This window comes from Trachemys scripta, chromosome 17 (assembly GCF_013100865.1).
Source record: "Trachemys scripta elegans isolate TJP31775 chromosome 17, CAS_Tse_1.0, whole genome shotgun sequence".
Taxonomy (NCBI): domain Eukaryota; kingdom Metazoa; phylum Chordata; order Testudines; family Emydidae; genus Trachemys; species Trachemys scripta.
The window spans coordinates 16307655-16331773 of record NC_048314.1 but is presented as its reverse complement, the minus strand read 5'-3'; the positions used below and the strand labels follow the sequence as shown (position 1 = coordinate 16331773).

General features: G+C 39.6%; 1 protein-coding gene across 6 annotated transcripts in view; it reads left to right on the top strand.

Annotated features, from left to right (window-relative positions):
• The first annotated feature begins 494 nt into the window (after window positions 1-494).
• The window catches only part of MED27 (mediator complex subunit 27), a 170373-nt gene continuing 146748 nt past the window's right edge, over window positions 495-24119 (top strand). For 2 of the 6 annotated variants that reach the window (XM_034793783.1, XM_034793784.1), the window contains exons 1-2: window positions 503-754; window positions 5149-5293. In XM_034793783.1, the coding sequence (XP_034649674.1) occupies window positions 549-754; window positions 5149-5293 (351 nt within the window). In that variant the 5' untranslated portion in view covers window positions 503-548. Of the gene's footprint in view, window positions 755-5148; window positions 5294-6135; window positions 6652-18918; window positions 19554-24119 lie in introns of those variants that run through there. The other 4 variants (XM_034793785.1, XM_034793786.1, XM_034793787.1 and 1 more) reach the window with 4 other exon arrangements.

Genomic DNA, 24119 nt, shown 5'->3' with positions numbered 1-24119 from the left:
ACATTTGCTGTCTGGTCACCCTAGCTGTAGCCCACGAAAGCTAAAGCTCTAATAAATTTGTTAGTCTCTAAGGTGCCACAAGTACTCCTGTTCTTTTTGTTCTGGTAGTGTTTTTTGTGATGTGGGTACCCCCACAGACCTCTCTACCCCCTCACTGACTCCCCACCTCTCTATACACCCCCCCACTGATTCCCCACCCGCTATGTCTACCTCCACAGACCTCTCTATACCCCCCCACTGACTCCCCACCTCTCTATACACCCCCACACTGACTCCCCGCCCCCCTACATCCACCCCCACAGACCTCTCCACACCACACTGACTCTCCACCTCTCTATACGCCCCCACACTGACTCCCCGCCCCCCTATGTCCACCCAGAGACGCCTGTACCCCCTCACGCACGCTGACTCCCCCACGCCTCCACAGACGTCTCTAACCCCCCCGGGACTACATTTCCCAGGCTGCCCTGGGCCGACGCGGCCCCGTGGCGTTCCCGGCGCTTCTCGTTGCCAGGCGGGGAGGCCCATTCGGCTGGCGGCGGGGTAAGATGGCGGAGGGGGTGCTGAGCCCCGGGGTGAACCTGGAGGCCTTTTCCCAGGCCATCGCCGCCATCCAGGCGCTGCGCTCCAGCGTCACCCGGGTGTTTGACTGCCTGAAGGACGGGATGCGGAACAAGGAGACGCTGGAGGGCCGCGAGAAGAGCTTCGTCGCCTGCTTCCAGGAGAGCCTGCACTCGGTCAGCCGGGACTTGAGGTGCGTGCGGGGCCGGGGGCGGCTGCTCGCCGGGCCGGGCTAGGGGGCCGAGACCTGGGGGCGACGGGAGCTGAGGGGACGCGGCACGCTGGAGAGATGGTGGGGGCAGAGCCTCGGAGCCAGGTGTGAGCGGCGGGCGCCACCCCGGGGTGCCCGGCACTCGGAGGGGAGCTGGGGCCTGAGGCGAGAGCCTGGCTTCGGGGAAGGGATTGGAAGGGGCACCCTCAGCTGGAACCATCCCGTGAACCAGCGAGCCCCTGGGGCTCCCGCCTCGGGCGCGACACCGTCCGTGTCACTGCTCTTTGCGGGGAGAGAGATTTTAAATAGGAACTGTGATTAGACAAGCACAACAAGGTGGGTGGAGGGCTGGCCGTTACCTTTCACTCCTGTCTTGACATGGACTTGACTTGAAGTTGAACGTCCACTTAGTTTGGGGGAAACAAGCTTATGTCAGGGCTAGGACCAGTTGGATGTGTTACTGGCGCAAATGTTTCCCCTGCAGCGTTTGCAATCAAATAAAAATAAAAAATCTCTCAGCACTAAGAACCTCAGCGTGAAACTGAGGGCAAGTGAGTGACACTGAACAGAATCTGCCTTTTTAGGTTTGGACCATGAAAAAGTCAACAAAGAGTGTAAATAGAAGTTGATTAGATTTTCAGAATTCTTTCTGTTTTAATAGGTGTTAGTAAGTAACTTTGTTTGTGTATAGTGTTTGATTTTAAAGTTAACAGCATTTCTTTTAAAAGCTACATTTCAAATTCATCCTGAAGGTTGAGTTTTGATAGGGTACATCAGAACTGAGAGGTGGGGAGCCCAGTTATCAGTTGTGTGGCACCTAACTGACCTAATTCCCACTGAAGTTAATGAGAGTTAGGCACCTTTGAGGATCAGGGCCTTAGTTTATCAACTCTTTGGTGCAGGGACTGTCTTTTTGTTCTGTTTGTACAGCACCTAGTGCCTAAGATTTCCAAAGGGGTCTGCACCTCCTTTTTGTTTTTTTTTAGGGCTCCACAAATGAAAAAAAAGTAGAAAACCACTGACCTAAGTGAAAGAGGAGAAATTTGTGGGATACACTAGTTTAACAATGAGGAGTACTTGTGGCACCTTAGAGACTAACACATTTATTTGGGCATAAGCTTGCGTGGTCTAAAACCCACTTTTAGCCCACAAAAGCTTATGCCCAAATAAATGTGTTAGTCTCTAAGGTGCCACAAGTACTCCTCGTTGTTTTTGCTGATACAGACTAACATGGCTAGCACTCTGAAACTAGTTTAACAGTGATGCTAAACTTTGTTCGTAGGATAGGAAGCCATTGAAATTATTTCCCCCCACCAAATCTTATATTTTTATACAAATAAGAAAAGTAACTCTCAACGAATGTACATTAATCTAAGTGACTGTTTGTTCTGCTTTTGCCTTGGTGCTCCTATGCATCTGCTATTTTCATTTGAACATAGAACCTGATCCTGCAAAGGGATCAATAGTTATAATAATAATAATACAATGCAAGGAAGCTAGCTAAGAGCTTTTGAACAGATCCCTTTACAAGACCAAGGCCTCAGACTGTAAGCTGTTTTCGGCCAAGATTTTGCCTTTATTTGTTTTGTAAAGTGTAGTGCTGTAAAAGTTTTATAAATAATTTCACTGGCTCTAAACATTCAGTAACTTCTCTGTAGACTAGGGAAAATCATATAATTTCGAAACCTAGGGTAACCAAGAACTCGGTCCAGACAAGTGACATTTTATTACTTACTGCTCTTCCGTACGAGCTGCTGTGTTGCACTTAAACCAATTATGATCATAGTGAGGCTGTGAAGGTAACTAGCTTCCTACTTGATTCCTTGTAAACAAGGAAATTAAAGATGCAGATAAATTGGAGGGCTTTCTCCACTACTTTGCTAAATTTATATTTTGACAATACTCAGCTGACTTTTTTTTTTTTTTTCTTCCCCTTCCACACACACGGAAACTGCATATTGGGAAGTTCCAAAATTGTGCCACTTTTTTTTTTTTAGCCAACCAAATTTGATGACAAAGTGTCTGTCAGTAAGTTACCTGAAATATTTTCCTGTCTCACATCTTAGCTAGCGAAGGTATTCCCACCCATTTCTATAAATATCTAATGATTTTTTCTGAAGTTTGCAACATAATTGGATCGATATCATTTTTATTATTTTATTATTTATTATTTAACAACCAAAAGTGAGAGAGGTGCTTTAGACACGATAGCATATTTAAATTACTGAATGAAACAAGGATCTGATCAAAAGCCTGTTGAAGTCAATGGACTATGGATAATGCCATTAAAAGGCAATTTATGTTTAATGTTACTACTGTGAGTAATCCCACTTATTTCAGTTTGTCTACTTTCAGTAGTAAAGCTAGCACATGCCTAAATGTTTGCAGGATGGAGCCTTAAGGTGGTGTGGGACATGTAAGTCAGAGGGAATGATAGTTAAGGCTACGTTTTTGTCATGGGTATTTTTAGTAAAAGTCATGGACTGGTCACAGGCAGTAAACAAAAATTCACGGCTCGTGACCTGTCCATGACTTGTACTATATAGTCGTAACTAAAATTTGGGTGGAGGGCTGTGGGTACTCGGGGCGGTCCGGGTGCACTGCCGGTGCTGGGGGAGGTGGCCCAGGACCCCTGCTGATGCTGGGGGGGGTTGGCGGGGCTGGCAGGCTCCCTACCCAGCTCCACGGAAAGTCATGGAATCCGTGACCTCCGTGACGGACTTGCAGCCTTAATGATAGTTTATGAAGAAGGATGATGTCGCAGCAGGGAAACTGCTTGGGTCCCTTGACTATTTGTTCCTTTATTTTTCAGTTTATGTTGATAAACAACCTTGACTAATGTTTAATCAAGGCTTTTGTATGTGATTTATTTTTTTTTATATAGTATCCAAAAGTGAGGGAGGTGCTTTATAGGCATATATGACAACAGGTCGCTTTCCTAGAGAGCCAACAACCTAAATGGACAGCATACAGGCAAAGAGGAAAAGAATTGCAAAGGCAATATTCCCTCCACTTTTAGTATTTTCCCTCGTTAATTTTGATATTTTCAAGTATATTATTGTTCTCCTTGTTCTTCAGCTTTGGATCCTTCATTTGGCTTCTCTCCTGCTAAGAATTTCTCAAATCACTGCATTAAGGGCTGAATCCTGCTCTTAATTCAGTGGGAGTTTTGTTGATGGCTTCAATGATAGCAGGATTCGGCTTTCACCCATCAAAGGAAAAGGCACCTGTTTATGGCTGTCATTTGTAATGTTGTATTTCAGCACTATGGAAAATTTCTGGGTTTATAAAGATTATGGGATATTTAAAATATGCATTAACTTTTTATCACTAAATGTGATGTTTGATAAATGAGATGTAAGCAGCAAAAACTAAACTTAAGCACTATAGTAGGAATATTTTGGGCGTAACAATAATAAACCCTAGTGTTTCAGTTTAGTAGTATTTTATATAGATCTAGAAGTGTACATGGCATTTGTAAAAATATGATACATCCCTGCCCTGAGAATTTATGAATTAAAGACTTCTTCCATGCATTAATAAGCTTTTCAGGATCTGCTGCAGAATCAGGTCCTGCATTATTACCTCTGTTTATTTAAGGGAAAGAACTTTTAAGTTCCAATACCTCAATTAAATAGTGTGGGACCTGCCTACTTGAGAGAGGCCACTTCTCTGGCCTTGTCTACATTACTGGCTAAATTCGCACTGCTGCGCTAGATGCAGCAGTGTCCATTTAGTGGGTCTGGTGAAGACGTGCTAAGCGCTCTTCCATTGATTTGTGTACTCCATCTCCCTGAGAAGCGTAAGGGAAGTCGGCAGGAGAGTGCCTCCCGTCGACACAGTGCAGTGTAGACACCGCGGTAAGTGGATCTAGCTATGTTATTCATATAACTGAAGTAGTATAACTTAGATCGATTTACTGTGGGAGTGTAGACCAGCCCCCTGTCGTACTGCAGCAATTACAGTCAGGGAGGTGCTCAAGCTGCGGGGCTGTTGGTTCAAAGTGAGGGTGCTGTTTAAAGGACATTCTCCAAGAGTGCCCCTGGTTTTTGGAATTTCTACCAACCCTTGTCCAAAATATTCTGAATCTTCAGGACTTGTTACAAAGCCCATCTGTTTACCCAGGTTTTTGGGGAGGGAAAAGTATTGTTGTTTGGGGGTGGGTCATTTGTGACTCTTTGGTTAATTCTGGTGATTAAATGCTTGTCAAATTGCCTTGAGCTTTGGACAAGCATTTTTAAATTTTTATGTCTACATTAATTTATTTTTTTTAAATTGTGACATGTGTAAGGACCATATCTTACATGCACACTTGATTGTTCACTCCACACTATCTGCAGATCTTACATAAAAGGTGTTTGTTTTTCTACTTCTAGTGAACTGGAACGTCTGAGCAATCTAGTAGGCAAACCATCTGAGAACCATCCTCTCCATAATAGTGGATTGTTGAGCCTAGATCCTGTACAGGACAAAACTCCTCTCTACAGTCAACTACTTCAGGCCTATAAATGGTCAAACAAGGTAAAATATATGTATCAAATTGCTAATGAATAGATCTTTTGAAGACTCTGAAGTAATTAAATAATAGGTGGGGTATTTGGTATGCATTGGTATATAATGTTTGGTCTGCTACAAAGGCAGAACCCTATGCATTTCACATTATCAAGGCTGCAGAACTTATGAAACAGAATTTAAGCTTTAATTTATTTTAAAGTTTTTAATTGTTTGTGAAGATAATCTTCCAAATATGAACTGATGTTGTATTGTCATTGTAACAGGGTGTGGAGGGCCAGGTGGTCAAGTGGTTGGAACTCTTGACCACCTGCCCCTTGTTTCTCTGGTCAAGGTACTCAGTCTTTAAGTCAGTGGGGTAGGGGGACCTGGGCCCTCCCACTCCACCAGGTCCCAGCCCAGTGCCCTGTGTGAGTCAACCCCTGAACAGGGGACCTCCCAGCAGGGAGTCTGTCTACTGTCCTGGGTTGCTTCCTATTGCTGTCCCTTCAGTTTGTGGGGTGGCTCCTATAATCCAAGTTGCTGTGGTGGCTTCTCTCTAAGTAGCGTCCCCTCGTGGACCTTGGGTGGTGTCCTGCTGTGGTCCCAGATTCCTCTGGGCAGGGCAGCCATAAGTTTGGCAGAGCTGGAACCCCCCAAGGTCTCTGTGCTTTAGTAACCCAGTTATCTCTTAGGCCCGCTGCTCTGAAGTCTCTTTCACGGTCTCTTTTAACCAGGGAGACCATTCTTATTTCCTGCCTTGGCTGGCAGGCTAGTGATCCTTCCTCTCAGGTAAGGAGGCAGCTAGCTCCTGCCTCTTTGCCAGTCAGCCCTGAACTGAACCAGGTTCTCTCCTTTTCTTCCCCCTCCAGGCCTGGCGTTGGCTGCAAGTACAATGGGGCAGGGTTAACTGGGCCCAGTTTTAACACCTTCTGTGCTGGCAGGCAGTTTCTTCGCTTCATCAGAGTCATCTGCAGAACTGCCCACATTTCTCTTGGTGGGTGTAACTCTGAAACCTAATAATAACTTTGTCTCGTCTATTCAAACTGTTGATCATTTTAGCACAAATATCCAGCTAATAATGCCCTTATTTGTCCTTGGAGGAAGTATGAGACTTTGTGGCAGAAGGCAGTAGGATGCTGAGGTGGAGAACTAGGAGTTTAAGTCCCTTCCAAACCTCCTTGCGAGAGAGAAACTGGAGATGCATCCCTTTCCCATTGCCAAAAGCCTCACCTGCCTCCCATGCCTTCCCAAATGCCAAAACTGTCCCCTGTCTTGCAGCTGAAACTTCCTGCTTCACACTTCCCTGATAATTATTGGTATGTACCTCTGTACTGTAAATATAAACATCTGTTCTATATTTACCACTTCTGGACTGTATACATTAAATTGAATAGCAAAATAAACCCCACAAGGAATACTCTACTGATCATATTGTGAATTTTCATTTTTAATTCAATACAATCTTCTATTTTAATTTATCTGTAGTGCTGCAGAATTTCTAGTCTGATGCAAAACTCAGTATTAGTTTAATTTAAAGTGTGATTTCTTTTTTCCCCCCCAAACTGATTTTTTCTGTTTAAAGTGTAGTTATCATCAGCGGTTTGACTTTCTTACTTAGCAGACCTAGTTCCTGGGTATAGTCAGAGACATAAAACCCCCTTACTGAGTTTTGTTTTGTTGACAAATTTAAAATGAAATACAAAATCAAGCCCAATCCCTCTCTCCGGGCTTGGGGGCTTCCAGTGGGTTTTTCAAGCAAATGTTGCCAACCTGTTATACATATCTACTTACTTTAGAAAGTATCTTTGTTTTAATAACAAAAATTACTTTGTACCCTTGTGAGCACTCCAGAGCCATTACAGCTAGGGGAGAGTGTGAGGTTGATTTGTGTATGGCATATTGTTCGTTACTGGTAAGAGAGTCTGCAACTGGAACTTAGCTAATAATTCTGATGATGCGCAAGAAAGAGCAGAATCCATCTCTTTTACATAGCTGTATAGGTTCTGTAGCAGTATCAGGAATAAAAATTAGCAAAAATTATTTTGGGCCGTAAAGTAAGCAGTTATATGTTCCAGAAGTAGAGGATTTCTTACTGGTGATGCCTGACCAAGAAAGACTTTCAGATTCCAGGATGAATTTGGAAGGTGACTTTTCATTTGTAAACTGAGCAAATTGATCTAGTCTTATTAAGACCCACAGAGCCCCATTGTCATTTTTGCAATAATTTTTCAGAGTGCAAATGCATGTTAACATTTTATAAATTAGGTGGAATTTAGTGCTAATAGATACTTGTCTTTTGGGAGAGGGGATTTTTTTTTTAGCGGAAACATATTGTACAAATCTAGTCTATAATAAATGCAGAATTTATTTATTTAACTAGTTATTGTCTGCTTGATGCATCTCTAAGCATTACTAACTTCCTTTCCTGAGTTTCTTGTAATCTGCAGTCACCTCCTGCTGTCTTTGCAGCACTTGGCACTGGTATATAGATTACCTTAGTTACTAACAGCAGATCTGTCACCCGTGTGACAGCTTTAGCCATCCAGTGGCTTTACCTGTAGCTGCAAAGATTCTAATGGTGTTCAAGCATGCTGGTGCTTAATTTTTCTTCATTGATAAACATGTGTTGTGAATAAATGTAATTAGTATAACTTTAAAATATGTCTTTGGCCACCTCCTCTCCTTACTATATGTGTTCCCAGTTTGGAAGGGAAGTTTCAGTAGCGGTAATGTGTGGATGAACTTTCTCTATCTGCATTTAATTTTTAATTTGTGACCCCTTTGTGGGTTGCTTGTTGTATTTTTGATGAGATGAGGGCATTTCCCTCTCCCTTTTTCTTTTGATGGTTCATGCATTACTTATTACACGAATAATCACTTGGTTGCTTGTGGAAGATAAAGAAAGGTGGGGCGTGTGTGTGTGTGCGCACATGCGCTAGGGTAGGATTCCAAAAGACATCCATGAAGCACAGGGAAAGCACTTGTAAAAGCCTTCTGCTGTTGCATGGAGCCATACATACCCGTTTAACTTTTAAAACCATGGGAATTTAGGTAGTAGACTAATATATATGATAAAATATCAATAATAAGTGAGTTACCTTTTGGGAGAAAAGTAGTGAAAATACACTATATCTTAATTCATTTTTAAATGAATAGATTTGCAATACTTTGTGTATGGGAATGTTTTATTTTATAGACCTCAACAGAAAATTCTCACTTTGAAATCTAAATATTAAAATGGGAAATTAAGGATTCCCTTGACAATTTAGCTTCATTTTATCCATCAAGTGTGAATGTGTATAACTGTGGTTAATGAATATTATGTGGAGGCCCACATTTCAAATGGCAATTAGTGTCTTAAGGCTTTGGCCTGGGGCCATGTATTTAGTTTATACTTAATAGTTGTGGTTTTGCAGAGATTTACCCCAAGAATTTACTTTATTGTTCCCATGAACCACAAAACCTGTTCCTTCTAGACCTGAGCAGCTAAGGTTTGCCTGCTCTGGGGCTACAGAAGATTATAATGAAAGAATTAATTCTTTCCCTAGAGAAGAGTTATCTTGGCTGCTCTTTATTAACACCTGCTATCTTGATATTTACTTATTGTAGTTTTTGCAGATGGTAAAGTTGTACATGTAATAGAGACAGCTGTGTTCTTTGGGAACACAAAACAGCTTGTTAAATGTATTAATTAAACACACATGAATCTTCAAAAGAACTTTACTTTTACAGGTGTTGCCTAGCAGAGCTTACAAATTTTAGCCGGTATAAATATTGAAAGTTGAAACTGATCATTTATAAGGGAGGAATTAGATGGCTTTTTGTTTGCTTTGGCTAATGACTTATTGTTTTAAGTAATGGCAGAAATCATATAGCTCAATTGAGTTAATTCCTGGTCCTAGAGCTCATGGAGACAGGAGATGTCTCCATTAGTCAGTATTTAGGTCTAATATATGGAGTTATATATTTTTTACCATTTCTTTAAGAATGGAAGCTAAGTTTTTAATTATAATTGAAGTACCATTTCCCAAATTGACCTTCCTGTGCATTCTGATTTAACAAGAAAAGAATTAAGCATCTTCCTGTAGGTGAAATGCTGATCAGATGTTGGTAAGTTATGGTGCTCCTTGGAGCCAGCAGTTATCTTTTTAGGACTCTTTGAGCTCTGCCTAATGATTAGAAATTGTTTTCTGTTTCAGTAATCATGTACATATGGACAGTTGCATTTTTGTCCTTTGCTCTGCCAAGCAGTTTAGAAATCCAAGATTACAGTGAATGTTTCAAGGATCCTGGCATGTGCATGTGTGGTCTGATATTACTTAGACCACTTAGCACTTCACCTGCAGAATAATACTTTTCATTGTTTTCTAGTGTGCATCCCTGTATTACGTTAGAATTCATAGAAAAATCTTATAGGCAGATAGTACTGCAATTATAATTTTACACTTGAGGAACTGGTTAAAAGTCATTTAAGTTAGACTGAAATACTGACTAATAGAGACATTTTATATCCATATATGTTTCATACAAAAATTATATTAAAATTACATTAAGGTGGCAAAGCCAAGTGTTCAAAAGTTAGGAAATGCCAGTATGAAGATTGCCTGTGCAACCTTAACTCTGATTCCTTGTTTGTAAGCATTGTATTAGCTTTTAATTATATGATCATATACTATTTTTTACACAGTACCCTGCCTGATTCAGGGCATAGGAAGAGGGGTGTTCAGAAATTGAGGCAACTGTTTAATACTTACATTTACCATTCATTGTATACTCCCATATCTTATTTACTGCATGCTGTCCAAATGCTGCACTGAGTATGGAATATTTTCATGGTTTTTTCTGTTGTGCTCTCAAATGTTAATTAATTCATCTTTACAACTTCCCTGTGAAGAAGGGAAGTATTGTTATCCCCATTTTATAAGTAGGGAACTGAAGCACGTTGAGATTTAGGCCAAAATTTACAAAAGTGCCTACTGACTTTGGGTGCCCAAGATGCTGGTAGCCTATGTTTTCAGAGGTGCTGAGCACCTGCAACTCCTATTGACTTCAGTTGGAATTGAGTGCTCAGCAGTCTTGAAAATTACACCCTAGGGAGGTGTCTCAGGTAGAGCTCCCCAAAAATGAACCATCAGTGACTACCTCTGCAAATTTTGTTTTAAATGACTAATCTAACATCACATCTGTGACAGAACTCTTTTCTCCTGGATCTCAGTCCAGTGCCTTAACTGCAAGGCCTGTATGCCCCATCTTCCTGTTGAACATATTTAATTTTCTCCTGCAAATGAGGCCAGGGACCTACGGATAACAGCTTCATTCACTAAGCAACCCTGCCTTGTGTGCTGTCCATTCTGTGCACTGAATGATGCAGTGGTCTTGTGGAAAAAAGTAGGTGATTGTCTAATTAAAGTCTGTTTTATAAAGTATACACAATTATATTGGATACATGACTTCTAGGCTAATTTAATTTTAATCTATTAAAGCTTGTAATATAATAGCTATCATCCCAGTTGTAGCAATGTTTGAATTTGGAATACATTTAGCATCTTCTCTGAACATTTGAGCTCCACCTCATTCTTTGAGTCGGATGTACCTTTGATCCTTCATCCGCTGCTTCTGTGAGGTTATTGCTTGTTCTGTATATTTATCCATCCTCCTTGCCCTTGGGGTGTCATTTGTGTACCCTAGCCCTGTGCATGCCCAAGGCAATGCCTGTTAAGGTAAATCCATTGATTCCATTGGAACAGTAAATGTGTTGCATACTGTATGGTCGATGGCGTAGGTGAACACTTTCATAGGAAAAATGCTTCTTATCTTAAAGGGACGTTTTCAAGTAGTTAATGCCCAAGGTTTGACCTTTTTAAAATTAATCATCTGGTAGAGAATTTTTGCTGCTTTGAAGGGAGTGTGGAGAGGCACTATGTCTAACTAACCCCCATCAACCCCTATTCCTGGTGGTCTTAAAGTTGTATGGCTGCTCTGTAGCAGCAGACTTAAACATTGTTCCTGGAGTTGTTAAAATTAATCTTGCTAGTAACAAAATTCCTAATGCGTAAACCAGAACAAAGTCTTGTAAACACTTTCAGCAGGGAAAGAAGTTGAATTTTCAGACTTTCAGTGGATGTTGCATAATGCAGTGTGTGTGGTGTGAAATTTTTGAAGGAAACATAGCATATATTCAAGAGAATAATTACATATTTCACTTTGAATTAAAACACAGAAATAAAGCACTATACTATTCTACAGTGGTTATATGATACATTTTTTATTATGCCTAAAGTGATGCTTCCAAATTTTCATTCTTGTGACATGTACAAGGATGGGTGGTAATGGTGGTAGTTAAAACAGAATCAAGATTGCATTAGAAAATTCTGTTAATGGTATACTTGGGGAGGAAATATTATGTAGTAGTTAGAACAAGTGACTTGAAATCAGAGTTCTGAAATCTGCCACTGACTGGCTGTATGATTTAAGGCAGATTACTTAATTGCTCAGCTTAACCATCTGTATAAGGAAGATTATAGCTACTAGACCTTGAGATGTAATTGATATATGTAAAGCATTATAAGATCCTTAAATAAAGGGTGGTGTGCAAGTGCAAATTATTAGCAATTCATTTTAAAACACCAGATTCTCTAATACAGAGTGTGAAGTTAAATTGAACTAAGATCGAAAATATTACTGTTAATCTGTGTATTGGACTTGAGAAACTATTGACATGTTGTAGATTTAATATTTATTTGATAATTTTCTTTCTAAAATGCTTACATTATTTTATCCATAGTATTTTACAGAAATTTAAATATCTAACTTTAGTGTTAATTACCATTAATGAGTTAAAATGATTTTGTCACTTGAGAAAAGAGAAATTACATGTTCCTTTTCTGTTTATTAAATTACCGTGTTTCCTTCTAAATTATTTGTGTAGATTGTGTTAGTTGCACGCCTCAAAAAGGAAATCAATAGAGCCTTATAGAGATATTCCAGACTTGTTAGCCTGTCCTTGGTAGCTTAGTATCGATTAGACACAAATATTGGGCTTAACGGCAGTAAAATGCCATTAAATGTTAACCATAATACTAGAGGAACACTGTTGAGGTAATTTTTTTCTTCTTGATTGTAAAGTGAAGCACTCTTTCCAAGGAACATTAATTTTAATTGCTGGATGCGCTCAAACATTTTGAATTTAATGCAGTTTTACAGTAGAATGGGCACTGTAACTGAATTATTATGTTGGCAGTTCTTTGGAAACTGGCATATAGCCAAGATGTTGTACTTTAGGGACTTCATCCTATAAAAATGCAGGGTTGTATTGTTTTGACATGCTGTTATGGGGGATCAAGCTTTTTCTATAGAGATTTCATTCATCCAGAGGGGAAATGTTTTGCTTTTAACCTATTGTAACATCAGTTGGGTGATACATGTGCCTGGCATATTGAGAAAACTTTATTATGATAGCTTAACTGCCTGGGAACTAATTGCTGAAGCCCAGTGCTTCTGAAGTTACTCTTGAAGAGCTATCTTTGCTGTTCAGGATACAAATGGTAATGTCATTAGTAGATTTTTGGCTCTTGACATACTTGATGAGCAGGATGGTGGTCCAGAAAAGTGCCTGTTTAGGGGAAAGATTTTAAATGATCAAACCTTGGAGTTGGTACTCCAGTCAATGGAGGAGCAGTTGACAATAACACCAGTAGAGCTTAAACACTTCTGTTGGTAGGATCTTATGGTTAAGACATAGACTAGGAGTTTGGGCCCTTGAATTCCATTCCTGCCTTGCTTACTAATTTTCTTTGTAATCTTGGATATGTCAGCAAAATCTCTGTGCCTCAACTTTCTCAAGAAGTGTAAAATGATATAATAATACTTAGCCAACTTCCTGGGAGAGTTTTGGGTCAAATGTGTGTAAAGTGCATTGAAATCCTTGTGCAGAGAACACTCTATAGATGCCAAGTATTAACCAGTTAGTCACTAATCTTGTTCATTTGTCTGGCAGCTTGAAAAATGCCCTTCTAGGTTTCTAATTCTTTACAATTTTAGGCAAATATTTTGGTGAAATGCCTTTAGTCTTCTGAATTCAATTTTCTGAATATTCTGACTTTGAAGGATCTAGGGAAGAGATGATTACCTTATCCCATCCAACTGCCATAGGTATTAATTGTTCCTTTGTGCTCTACCAGGGGGATAGTTAGTGCCATTATTCCTAGATTTGACTCAGTGACCAGCAGAGGGGTGGCAAAATTCAGGTGGAGCATAAATTCTCTCGGTGATTTCAGTGTTAGTGGGTAACATGGAGGGAAGACCATCAGATAAAATGTTTATGCCAGAAATTGTCAACAACTTTGCAATAACAAAAATGTCACTGGAGGAGGAAAAATAATTGGCTAAAGGGTCACCAAGATTCTAAGGGTTTTTTAGAAAAGTGAGAAAATTATTTGGAAAATTACTGTGATGATCATTCAAGAGGGCGATAGGGGTGGAGGATGAAGCTGGAAATTGCTGAGTATAGTGCAGTATTTACTCTTCCTAGAAAAAACACCTGCTAGAGCAGTAATTGGGGAAGAAAGAGGCAAGTAGGAAGAGTAGGACTAACTCAGTTATGCCCATTTATTTTTGGTGAAGGATAATTTTTTAGTGATTCATACAGGAGATTGGAAGTCAGGTCTCCTGTGTTCGGCTCCTGACGCTGCTTCTGACTTGCTGCGTGATCTTGAGCAAATCACTTAATCTCTTTGGGATCCTGTCACCTACCTACTTCACTGGCACTGAGACTTAATTCATCTCTCTAAAGCACTTTGAGACAATCCGCTCGGGAGTGTATATATAACTACAAAATATCATTCTCTGACATCGGATAAATAATTTTTTAAAAAAGGAAACAAATTTAAAGGGAAAGAAATTCCTAACTTCACACGAACATTGAGCTATATGGTGGCTACTGTTGAAAAGTGCACAGAAGTATTCCTGCAGGCTCCTGCTCAACGGGATAGTGCATTGTAATGAAAATTCCCAGAAGGAGACTAGTTACAAAACCAAGAAATTTCTTAAATGAGCCTTTTGTCTCTGAGCATTGCAGGACAATGGGATTCACAGCATTGGTTAAAATCACAGGAAAATTTGTTTAATCTGTATGAGCTAAATATGTGACTAGGTCAGGGGTCAGCAACCTTTCAGAAGTGGTGTGCCGAGTCTTCATTTATTCACTCTGATTTAAGGTTTCGCGTGCCAGTAATACATATTAATGTTTTTAGAAGGTCTCTTCCTAGAAGTCTATAATAGATAACTAAACTATTGTTGTATGTAAAGTAAATAAGGTTTTTAAAATGTTTAAGAAGCTTCATTTAAAATTAAATTAAAATGCAGAGCCCCCCGGACCGGTGGCCAGGACCCGGGCAGTGAGAGTGCTGCTGAAAATCAGCTTGTGTGCTGCAGGTTGCCTACCCCTGGACTAGGTATAAATATTTTGTGTTTCACAAAATAGGAATCACCTAGGCCGGGTCTCATTAACCAGTTATTCTGGGAATGTCTGCTGCAAAGGGACCACCTATGTTGCAATGTTTAGGCACAATGAGGGTGAGTTAATAGCAGCCATAACTCAGAACTGCCTGGCCTTCCTGGCAGTCTGTTTTTTAACATTAAGGTTCTCATATCCTCTTATGGTGAGTTTAATGTATTCTGAATTATAGAGTCTATTATTGCAGTTCTGTAGACACCTTGATGTCCCACAGATATCATGCTTTTGTAATGTGTGCACCACTGTGCTTTTCCTCTGCACATGGGAACCTGCCAGCTCGTATTTTGTGTTCTCTAAGATGCTTTCTCAGGGCTGACTGCAGGACGGCCTTAAGAAAAATGGTGAGTCTCTGGTGCTTGCCGGTACAACTTGTTCTTTGATTAATTTATCTAATCTAACTATCCTGTTATCAACCTGAGAGGGTAACTTATTCACAAATTACCCTTTAAACATAAAGGCATCTCTCAGATAAGCACCCTGTTGATACTTTACAGAAGAGCCATAGTATTTCTTCAACAGATGTGTATGTGAGAAAGAGAATGTTACAGCAACAACACTGGTTTAGAAATTAAAATTCTAGCATTTATCAAAAAACTTGAATACAATATTTATAACAACATTAGTGTTCAATGTTTAATTTGAAAATGAGTCTGAATTTCTTGTGTTTGTGTAAAGTGCCATTTTTACACATCACCCACTTACATGGATAATAACGTTCACTGTTACGTTAGATAGAATTAAAATTTATAAGGAATATAAACCCTCATGCTTAAGGGAAATTAGACACCCCCAACTGCTTCAGAGTAGGCAGAAATCTTCCCTATAGTCTGGCTTTCATTGTGGTCTTTCTTGCACCTTCCTCTCAATCTTCTGGTGTCAGCCACTGTTGGAGAAAGAATACTGGATGAGAGGCACTGTTGGTCTGATCCAGTGTGGCAGTTCCTATGTTCTTCTCTGTCAGCTATGTTTCCACTTCTGTCTGTGAAGGTGGAAGATTCTCTTTAAACTCTAAGAAGAAGTTAAAAATATAAGTGGTTGTAGTTGGAAGTTATTTTCTGTATCTTTGTGTTGCCAGCAAAACTCCCACTTACTCCAGTGGTGCAGAATTGAGCCCTCAGCAGGACTAACTGCAGTTATAGAACTAGGAATAAAAAAAAACTAGAAGACCATAATTCTCATCCTCTTTTCCCTTGCCCCTAAATGAATCTCCTCACTTTTCTCCTCTTTTAATTCAGCATTTTTCCTTTGTTTTCCCCTTCCTTCCCTTCTGTTGCTTTTAGAGTTTTGTATGATTGTCTTCTCTCTTCTCCCCTTTGCTTATTCCCCATCTTTTTGTTCGAGTACTAGCCCTACCTTTTTAAGGTAGAGGATGTATGCATATGTGATGTGATTTCTTCAAATTCCAACTCCCCCATTTCCCCAATGAAAACAAAAAAGGCATACATTTTAGCGAAGCTCCCTTTGGCAGAAGAGAGCTGCGCATGGATTCTTATGAAGCTCATAAACCCCAGACATAAGAAGTTGCTATGGAGTAATGAGGCTCTCCTAAGGTGCCAAGCATACTACCTTCATAGCACGCCTCATCCTTGCTGATCTAAGGAACAATACTTTAGGCCTGGCCTACACTTAAAATTTAGATTGACGTAGCTATGCACTGAGTACTGTAGCTATTCTAACCTAACTTCTGGTATAGACATGACTGTGTCGAAAGAAGAATGCTTCCATCGACCTAGCTACTGCTCAGTGAAAAGGATTGCCTATAGTGATGGAAAAATCTCTTCCATAGATGTAGGAAGTGCCTACACTATGGTACTTTGGGGACCTAGCTAGAGCTATAGCTGTGCTGCTCTAGCACCAGGAGAGTAGACATAGCCTTAGTTGGTTGTAATGCCACCACCTCAGCCTGCCTGTCCTTCAGTTTTGGTCTCCCTCACCTCCTCCATTGTTCTCTTTCTCCCCCTCAATGTTACTGTAAATCCTCCCTTGCCAACATTGGAGGATCACGTTTGTGCTGGTGACTTTGCAATGCTGGCCACAGGAGCAGAATAAAATTATCATTTTTACTCTGCTCCTGCTGGCACCCCTGTAAAGGTGCTATGGGTAGCGGGGGACTGGTGGGATTTTACCACAGAGTAGCAGTGCTGTGCCAAATTTAATCCTGTGTACAGATCACAGGATAGGGTGGTGAAAATGAGCTGTTCTGTTATTTTAAAGATGCAAGAGAATTAACTAGGAATCCTTGGTCCATGTCTGCTTTGATAATTCTGTTTTTTTTAAAATATGTAATCATTTGATTTTAATCATTTGCATTAGGGCGCTGTTGGTAAGAATGGTGCCTCATATGTACAGCTAGAAGATGCACTCCCTATTTCAAGTTGTTAGAATCCTTTATAAAATCTGATACAGCCCACAAATATTATACTGTGCTTGTGTGTGTGGTGGTCTATTGTTGTGCCTTGTGTCTTCTGTAAGGCTGTAGTATTTTTCAGGGCTATGATTAAAATAGTGCCAGAAGCAGTACAACTCTCACTTTTCATAATTATGAGAAGTGATACACTAATATACAGTGCTTCATAAACCTCAACAGCTGACAAGGTGGGTGTGAATTGTTAAATGGTTTGAAATACCTTTATTTTCTAACGACTGTTGTTTCATATGTCTCTAAGTATTAAAATCCTAGCTGTTAGCACATCTCAGGGTCAATATGATTGATGTTGCCGTGCTCACCAAAACACTCCTCCTCTTCCCTATCCCCTCCAATTCTTATTCCTCTCTCTTCTTTTCTTCTTCCTTTACAAGAGCTGTATGAACAGTTCATTTTTGGGTGGTTGAATTATGCTGTAGATAAGCCAGTGAGACCACTCTTCCTTTTTACCTCCACTTTAATTTACATACTGTAATCATTGCATACATCTGGTTAAAGTGCCTTAATTTAATTTGTGTTAATAACAAAATTTCAACTAAATTGAGTCATGCACTTTTACAGGTGTGTGTGATTTGTATGGCATCTTGCTCTTCCACATATCACATTGGGGGCTGTAAAAAATGAAGACAAACATTACATTTATAGAAAGTGATAAATGTGACAAAGTATAACTGCAAGACATTGTTGTGTGGGGATTAAGTGAAGAGTCTGAAACAGAATTCCTAGATTCTGCTCCTGCTGTTGTTATTCCTAGCACTGTCATTGACTCACTGTGTCACCTTGGGCAAGTCACTTAACCTCGCCATGTCTGGTTCCTGTTAGTGGACTTAATATGTAAGGGATATAAAGCTCAATGTTGATGCAAATATTGCTATTAATAAAATTAATTTTATTTGTATAATGTTAGGTTATTACAAACTTGCCTGCTTCTGTACTGAATTTTAGGAGATACTTTCATGCATACAAAACTTGGAGATTATGATAGCTCCAATGCTTATGTTTTTGGTTACTTATTTAATTAAACAATATGTTCAAGCTAATTAAGGAAATTCTTCCAAAATGTCTGCTTTCTGTCAGGCAGTGGCAAGCACCAAAAGTGTCAGAGGATGACACCTCCTTACCCATAAAACCATATTTATTATCACCAAGCATGGTTACACAGACACTGGAATGCTGCTTTATTACATACACACCGTTTCAAAACATCGCATAAAAGAGAATAATATAAGTGTTAGTTGTTTGTTATGATTCATGCTATGTACAGAATACTGGATAAGAATTTTAATTGCAAGATGTAAATGTACTATGAATGGTAGCTTGTAAATCCAGGAACTGTTTGGTCAAAAATAAAGTCAACAAGAGTGTTTTCTCAAACAGGACACACATCCCTTTGTACAAGACAGCAGTTTCAAATAGACAAGATCTTTATCTCAAGAAAACAAACTTCGTAAGATATTTATTATTTGAAATCAGGTCCACAGATCCATGACATAGGAGTCTCTGTTGTTCTGTGCACCCTTGCAGGCAGGTCAAACTTGTTAGTCAGTGGTAGGGGAGGTATGGCTCTACCTCTGAGAAACTGACAGTTTTTTGTCTCTCTCTCTTCAACTGCAGGCAGGCAGACCAGCTCCTGTGGGGTTGGGGGTGGGAGGAGGGAGATGGGAAAAAATCCCCAGGCTCTTTATCAACAGAGGATTTCCTTTCTCCCCATAGTCACTGGGACTCTGTGTCCCCTGTTCACCCACATGGAGTGCAGCATGGCAGAGAGGTCTAAGAGAGGGGAAGCTACAAACTGCCGCTCCTGCATCTCACCACTGATGGAGTGGCTGGATGGAGATCTTTGCCTGTTCTTTGGAAACTCAAGATCCTCTTCAGTGTCCCAAGCAGGAGAGTGCCTAGAAAGCAGTCAATGGCCATGCCTCAGCCTCAAGATCTCCCAGGCCTGACACAGGCAGCAGCCCCATGACCATGCAAATGGTGGCTCAGAGCATAGATTGAAGCAAAACATTGAAGGGCCTGGGAAGCTTCCTGTCTAGCCACGGGAGCCTGCTCTCAGAACCGCAACTGTTGACCACGGAGCAGCTACCCAGCTTCTCTCTTGAAGTGTGGTGGTGGCAGGGAGCTATTGTTTCAGAATAGGCACAGCAAAGAGAGTCACGTAGGGGACCCTCGGGACCAAACTCTTCCTTTCCACAGTATGCTCTTGTTTAGCATATCTGGCACGTAAATGCCTTGCAATGCCGGCTACAAAATTCCCATGCGAATGGCTGTTCACACTTTCAGGTGACTTTGTAAAAAGAAGCCGGCAGCATTATCTCCCGTAAATGTAAACAAACTTGTTTGTCTTAGTGATTGGCTGAACAAGAAAGTAGGACTGAATGGTCTTGTAGGCGCTAAAGTTTTGCATTGTTTTGTTTTTGAGTGCAATTACGTAACAAAAAAATCTACATTTGTAAGTTGCACTTTTACAATAAAGAGATTGTATTACAATATTGTATGAGGTGAATTGAAAGATACTATTTTATCATTTTTACAGTGCAAATATTTGTAATAAAAATAATATAAAGTGAGCAATGTACACTTAGCATTCTGTGTTGTAAATAAAATTAGTATATTTGAAAATGTAGAAAAAACATCCAAAAATATTTAAAAAAAATTCAATTATTGTATTGTTTAACAGTGCGATTAAAACTGTGATGAATCATGATTAATTGTTTTGAGTTAATCGCATGAGTTAACTGCAATTAATCAACAGCCCTATTCATTATATTTATCTTTACAAGAGTTATCAAGGTTTGTGTACAGGTGTAATAAATTACTCTTCTTCTTTCATAGAAAACAAAGAGCTGACTTGACTTGTAGTGCAAGGTGCTATCTCTTGGGAGACAGAGGCTTGATTTTTCTCTATGGTTGTAGTCTTGTGTCTTGGGCCAGTTGGGACTAGAGGCATGGTGAAAGTCAGTGCTCTAAGTATGGGAGTGAAGATTGCAGAACACCAGAATTATCATTTTATGACAGATTGTCAGGGTATTTTGGTCAGAGAGAAGTTTCTTAGCTTTCATTGCAGCATAATTGGTGTCACAGTACACCTCTTGGTGGCTTATAGAAGGGGATAAGGGACTGGTAAAAATGTGAACATCTTATTCAGAACAACTTGAATCCTAAATCTTTGCATTACAGTGGTTATACCTACTTTTGCATAAGCTCTTGCTTTCAAGTGAGAGTTTGTGCTTGAATAAATTATAAAATCCTACAATTTAGAGATGGACATGACCTATTAGGGCATATAGTCAATTTCCCTGCCAATGCAGGATACTCTAGTGCTTTATCCTGTCTAATTTTAAATGGCTTCCATTTGGAAAAAAACAGAGACATAAACAAAATCTTTTGTCAGCGACATTAGTGCAGTTATAGCGTGCTCTGGTAAAACCTTCTTCTGTAGTAATAAAAGTAGGTTTAATAAAGGCCTTTAAGATGACTCATTCTTCCAGGTACTGTTTCTTGGCCATTATTTGACCTCTTATAAAAGTAACAAGTTTTACAGACTCCTGAAGCATCCTGAAGAGATCAATAATTGTCTTCCTGTCATTAACCCCTTTGCAAGGTGAACTCTGACTGAAGTCTTGCTTGATGACATTAGGCTGTAGATGGAATGCTTAAAGCTGTTATTGTACTGCATGTACATTAATGGTAGAAGACAGTCATACCAAATGGCTAATTATATTTAGCAGGAATGAAATAAGCTCATCAGTCAAATATTACTCTCTTTCAGTTCTAAATTGCTCATGAAATAAGCCGGTACAGTGTAATGAATAAATTGATGGTACTTTTACCTATTAGCTTATTGGTAATTTTCTAATTTATGCTTATTACAATGTTTTAAACATCTCCAATACTTTGAATGCTATGTCCTAACATTTGGTGTAATTTATGTGCTCTGCATATATGACAGCTTTGATTGAGAAAAGGTAAAAAAAATTTAAATACCTTGCTTCTTCCAGAAATTTACCCAAGAAACTGTCCAGTTTAGGAAAACACTAGGACTATTCTCTTTGGCCAGGCTTTTCCACAAACGTTGCTAAGTCTCCCCATCCGTTCATCCACAGAATGCCTTGATACAACATTGATGGGCACCACACACGTTCCTGAAATAATAAAAAAAGGAATGATTTTCATCAGAAATTGACCTACACCCTATATCAATATTTAATCTTTGCTTTAGTCTTTTTCAATGTAGTCTGCAACCAAAACAAAAACTGCATCTATAGTGTTTTGGTTAACGTTTCCAAGTCTTTGGGCTTGTCTACATTTGAAATGCTATAGTGGCGTAGCTGCACCAGTGCAGGTGCGCCACTGTAGCGCTTCAGTGTAGACACTATCTAGTTGACAGCAGGGGTTCTCCTGTTTGGGGTAGGTAATCCTGAGAGGCGGTAGCTAGGTTGTCAAAATAATTCTTCCATCACTTTGCTTTGTTAATGTGTTTGGGAGAACTAAAAATTAATTTATTATCTACTGTTAATTTACAAATAAGATTAGGTAAGTGACTTGTTGGAAAGAATTTGCACGTAGCTTTATTTTGTGTTTGCAAAATGTATCTCATGGCAAGAAGTGAGAGGAGCGTCAGTGGTTACTTTATGCTTATTAAACAAAGGGCTGTTTCTATAAAGAGCTTGTGAAACTAAGTGAGAACAATTATATCTCATCTGTTCACTGATTCATTAAGGCATAGAAGCATTTTCTCAATGAACACAAAGTATAAATCTCGCATCATTGTACTTGCTTGCTTGGTGTCTTTTTTTTTTTTTTTTTATTTCTTACTTTAACACCCGTCCCCCAAACCATGCATGTTTGATACCCCATAGAATTATTTGGCCTTATCCAGATTGCTGTTGTCTCCTTCAAAAGTTTGTACATTGACTATCTGACAAAATAACTAAGATACTTATTGGGTAGAATTAGGCTATGTCTACACTAGAAACCTTACCGTGGCACAGCTGTACCGATGCAGCTGAACTGCTGTAAGATCTCTGGTATAGCTGCTCTATGCTGATGGGAGAAGGCTCCCCTGTCGATTATAATGAAATCACCCCCCCCCCCCCCCAACAAGTGGTGTTAGCTCTGTCAGTGGGAGAATCTCTCCCTTATGTTGCTCAGGGGGGTGGGGTTTTTTTTCCACACTCCTGAGCAACAAAAGTGGTAGTGTAGATATAGCCTTACATCTGAAACTGAGTGTTTTTCAGAGACATTCTAGGGTTTGATTGGAAAGCAGAGCATGACTGAAAACAGCTACCTTTTAAAATATGAAATACAAATATAAAACTGTCCTTTACACTTAAAAAGGTAAAATTAAAAGCTAAGTTGCCAGTCTCTTTGCTTGCCCCATTGTGCTTAGATTCTCTAAGTATTCTTCTGTCCCTGAATTCAAACACTGTAGTGATCTGTGCATACCCTGTCAGGTATACAGATGCAAAGGAATCAATTAAGGTTTGAATGGCAGCCGCATTTGTGAATTTCCTTGCTTTTATCATAGTTAGGCTATGTCTACACTTTTATCAGTAAAACTTTTGTAAGTCAGGAGTGTGGGAACCCCCTCTCCCCCCAACCAACATAAGTTTCACAGACAAAAGCGCCTGTGTGGACAACGCTATGTTGGTGAGAGACGCTCTCCTGCGGACATAGCTACCATTGCTCACTGGAGGTGGTTTAATTATGCCAACAGGAGAACTCTCTCCCGTTGGCATAGGGAGACAGTAGTATAGACACAGTACTAAAGTAAGGCTATCTAGACATGTCTCTCTTTAATATGTATTTAAATTAAATTAAAATATTAACTTTTCATAGATGTGTGATCACATAATATGCAACTGCAGCTGTACTATGCTTTACTTTTCTGACCATAGAATTTTACTTTTGCATATGAAGTCTCATTGAAATCAATGGTGCAAATATTTTCTGATGCGTGTGTGTGCACACTTCCTGCTCTGAAGAGCTTTACTCTTTCATCCTACACACAAGAAGAGGAAAGAAACAGCACACCTATGCTGTCCTAGGTTATATCTTGTCAGCCACACCCATTACATTACACCTAGCTGCTACAGGTAAGGTGAAATATCTAGGAGAGACAGTCATCCAGAGGTTTTCTGTCTTAAGCTCTCTAAGGTATGAAAACATTTGAGAATCCCTGATATGCACAATTTGACATTTCCCCCCATCCTAAAAGCCCAAAGCAATAAATCTATACTAATAGAACTTTTTTTTTTTAAGAGGTTCTTTGAGGTTGTCATAGTCTGAAATAATAGAATGTTACTATATTTGTGTTTTTGGCTGACCGTTACAATAAAAACAGCTGAATCAATTTGTTGGGTCTTGACAGCTTGTTTCCAGTTTTAGTCTAATTCAGTTTGAAACAGCTGCTGCTGATCTCTGAAAAACAGTTTTATGATGGAAATGATGACATTCCCAACTATAGCAGTATTTCAGAAGTTGGCTTTTCCTTGCATTAAAAGAACAACCCATTTAGAGGAAATGTCACTTTTTAACTTAGATCAAATCAGTGTGATATATTTTAAAAAACATTGTTCTTCTACTGATACATTCAACCTTGAGGGGGATTTTTTTCCCTTTCTGTTGAGGTTTCATTGCTCCTTTAAAAAAAAAAAAAATCATTCTGCATTTCACAGTAGTTAGATTTTTATTCTAACACTTATTGTCCTACCTATATGCTTTGTTATATTCTATTTAGGGTTTTCTCTGCAGTTTTCAACATGTTGAGGTCTAACAAGTTTCCTGGCCTGCCTTATGGTTCAGTTTTACTCAGAGCAGAGCACTGCATTTCCAGAATTTCATAGAATGTGTCTTAAATTTGGCTTATGCCATTTGGAGTGAGTTGGCTAGTATAGCAGTGCTGCTTATCC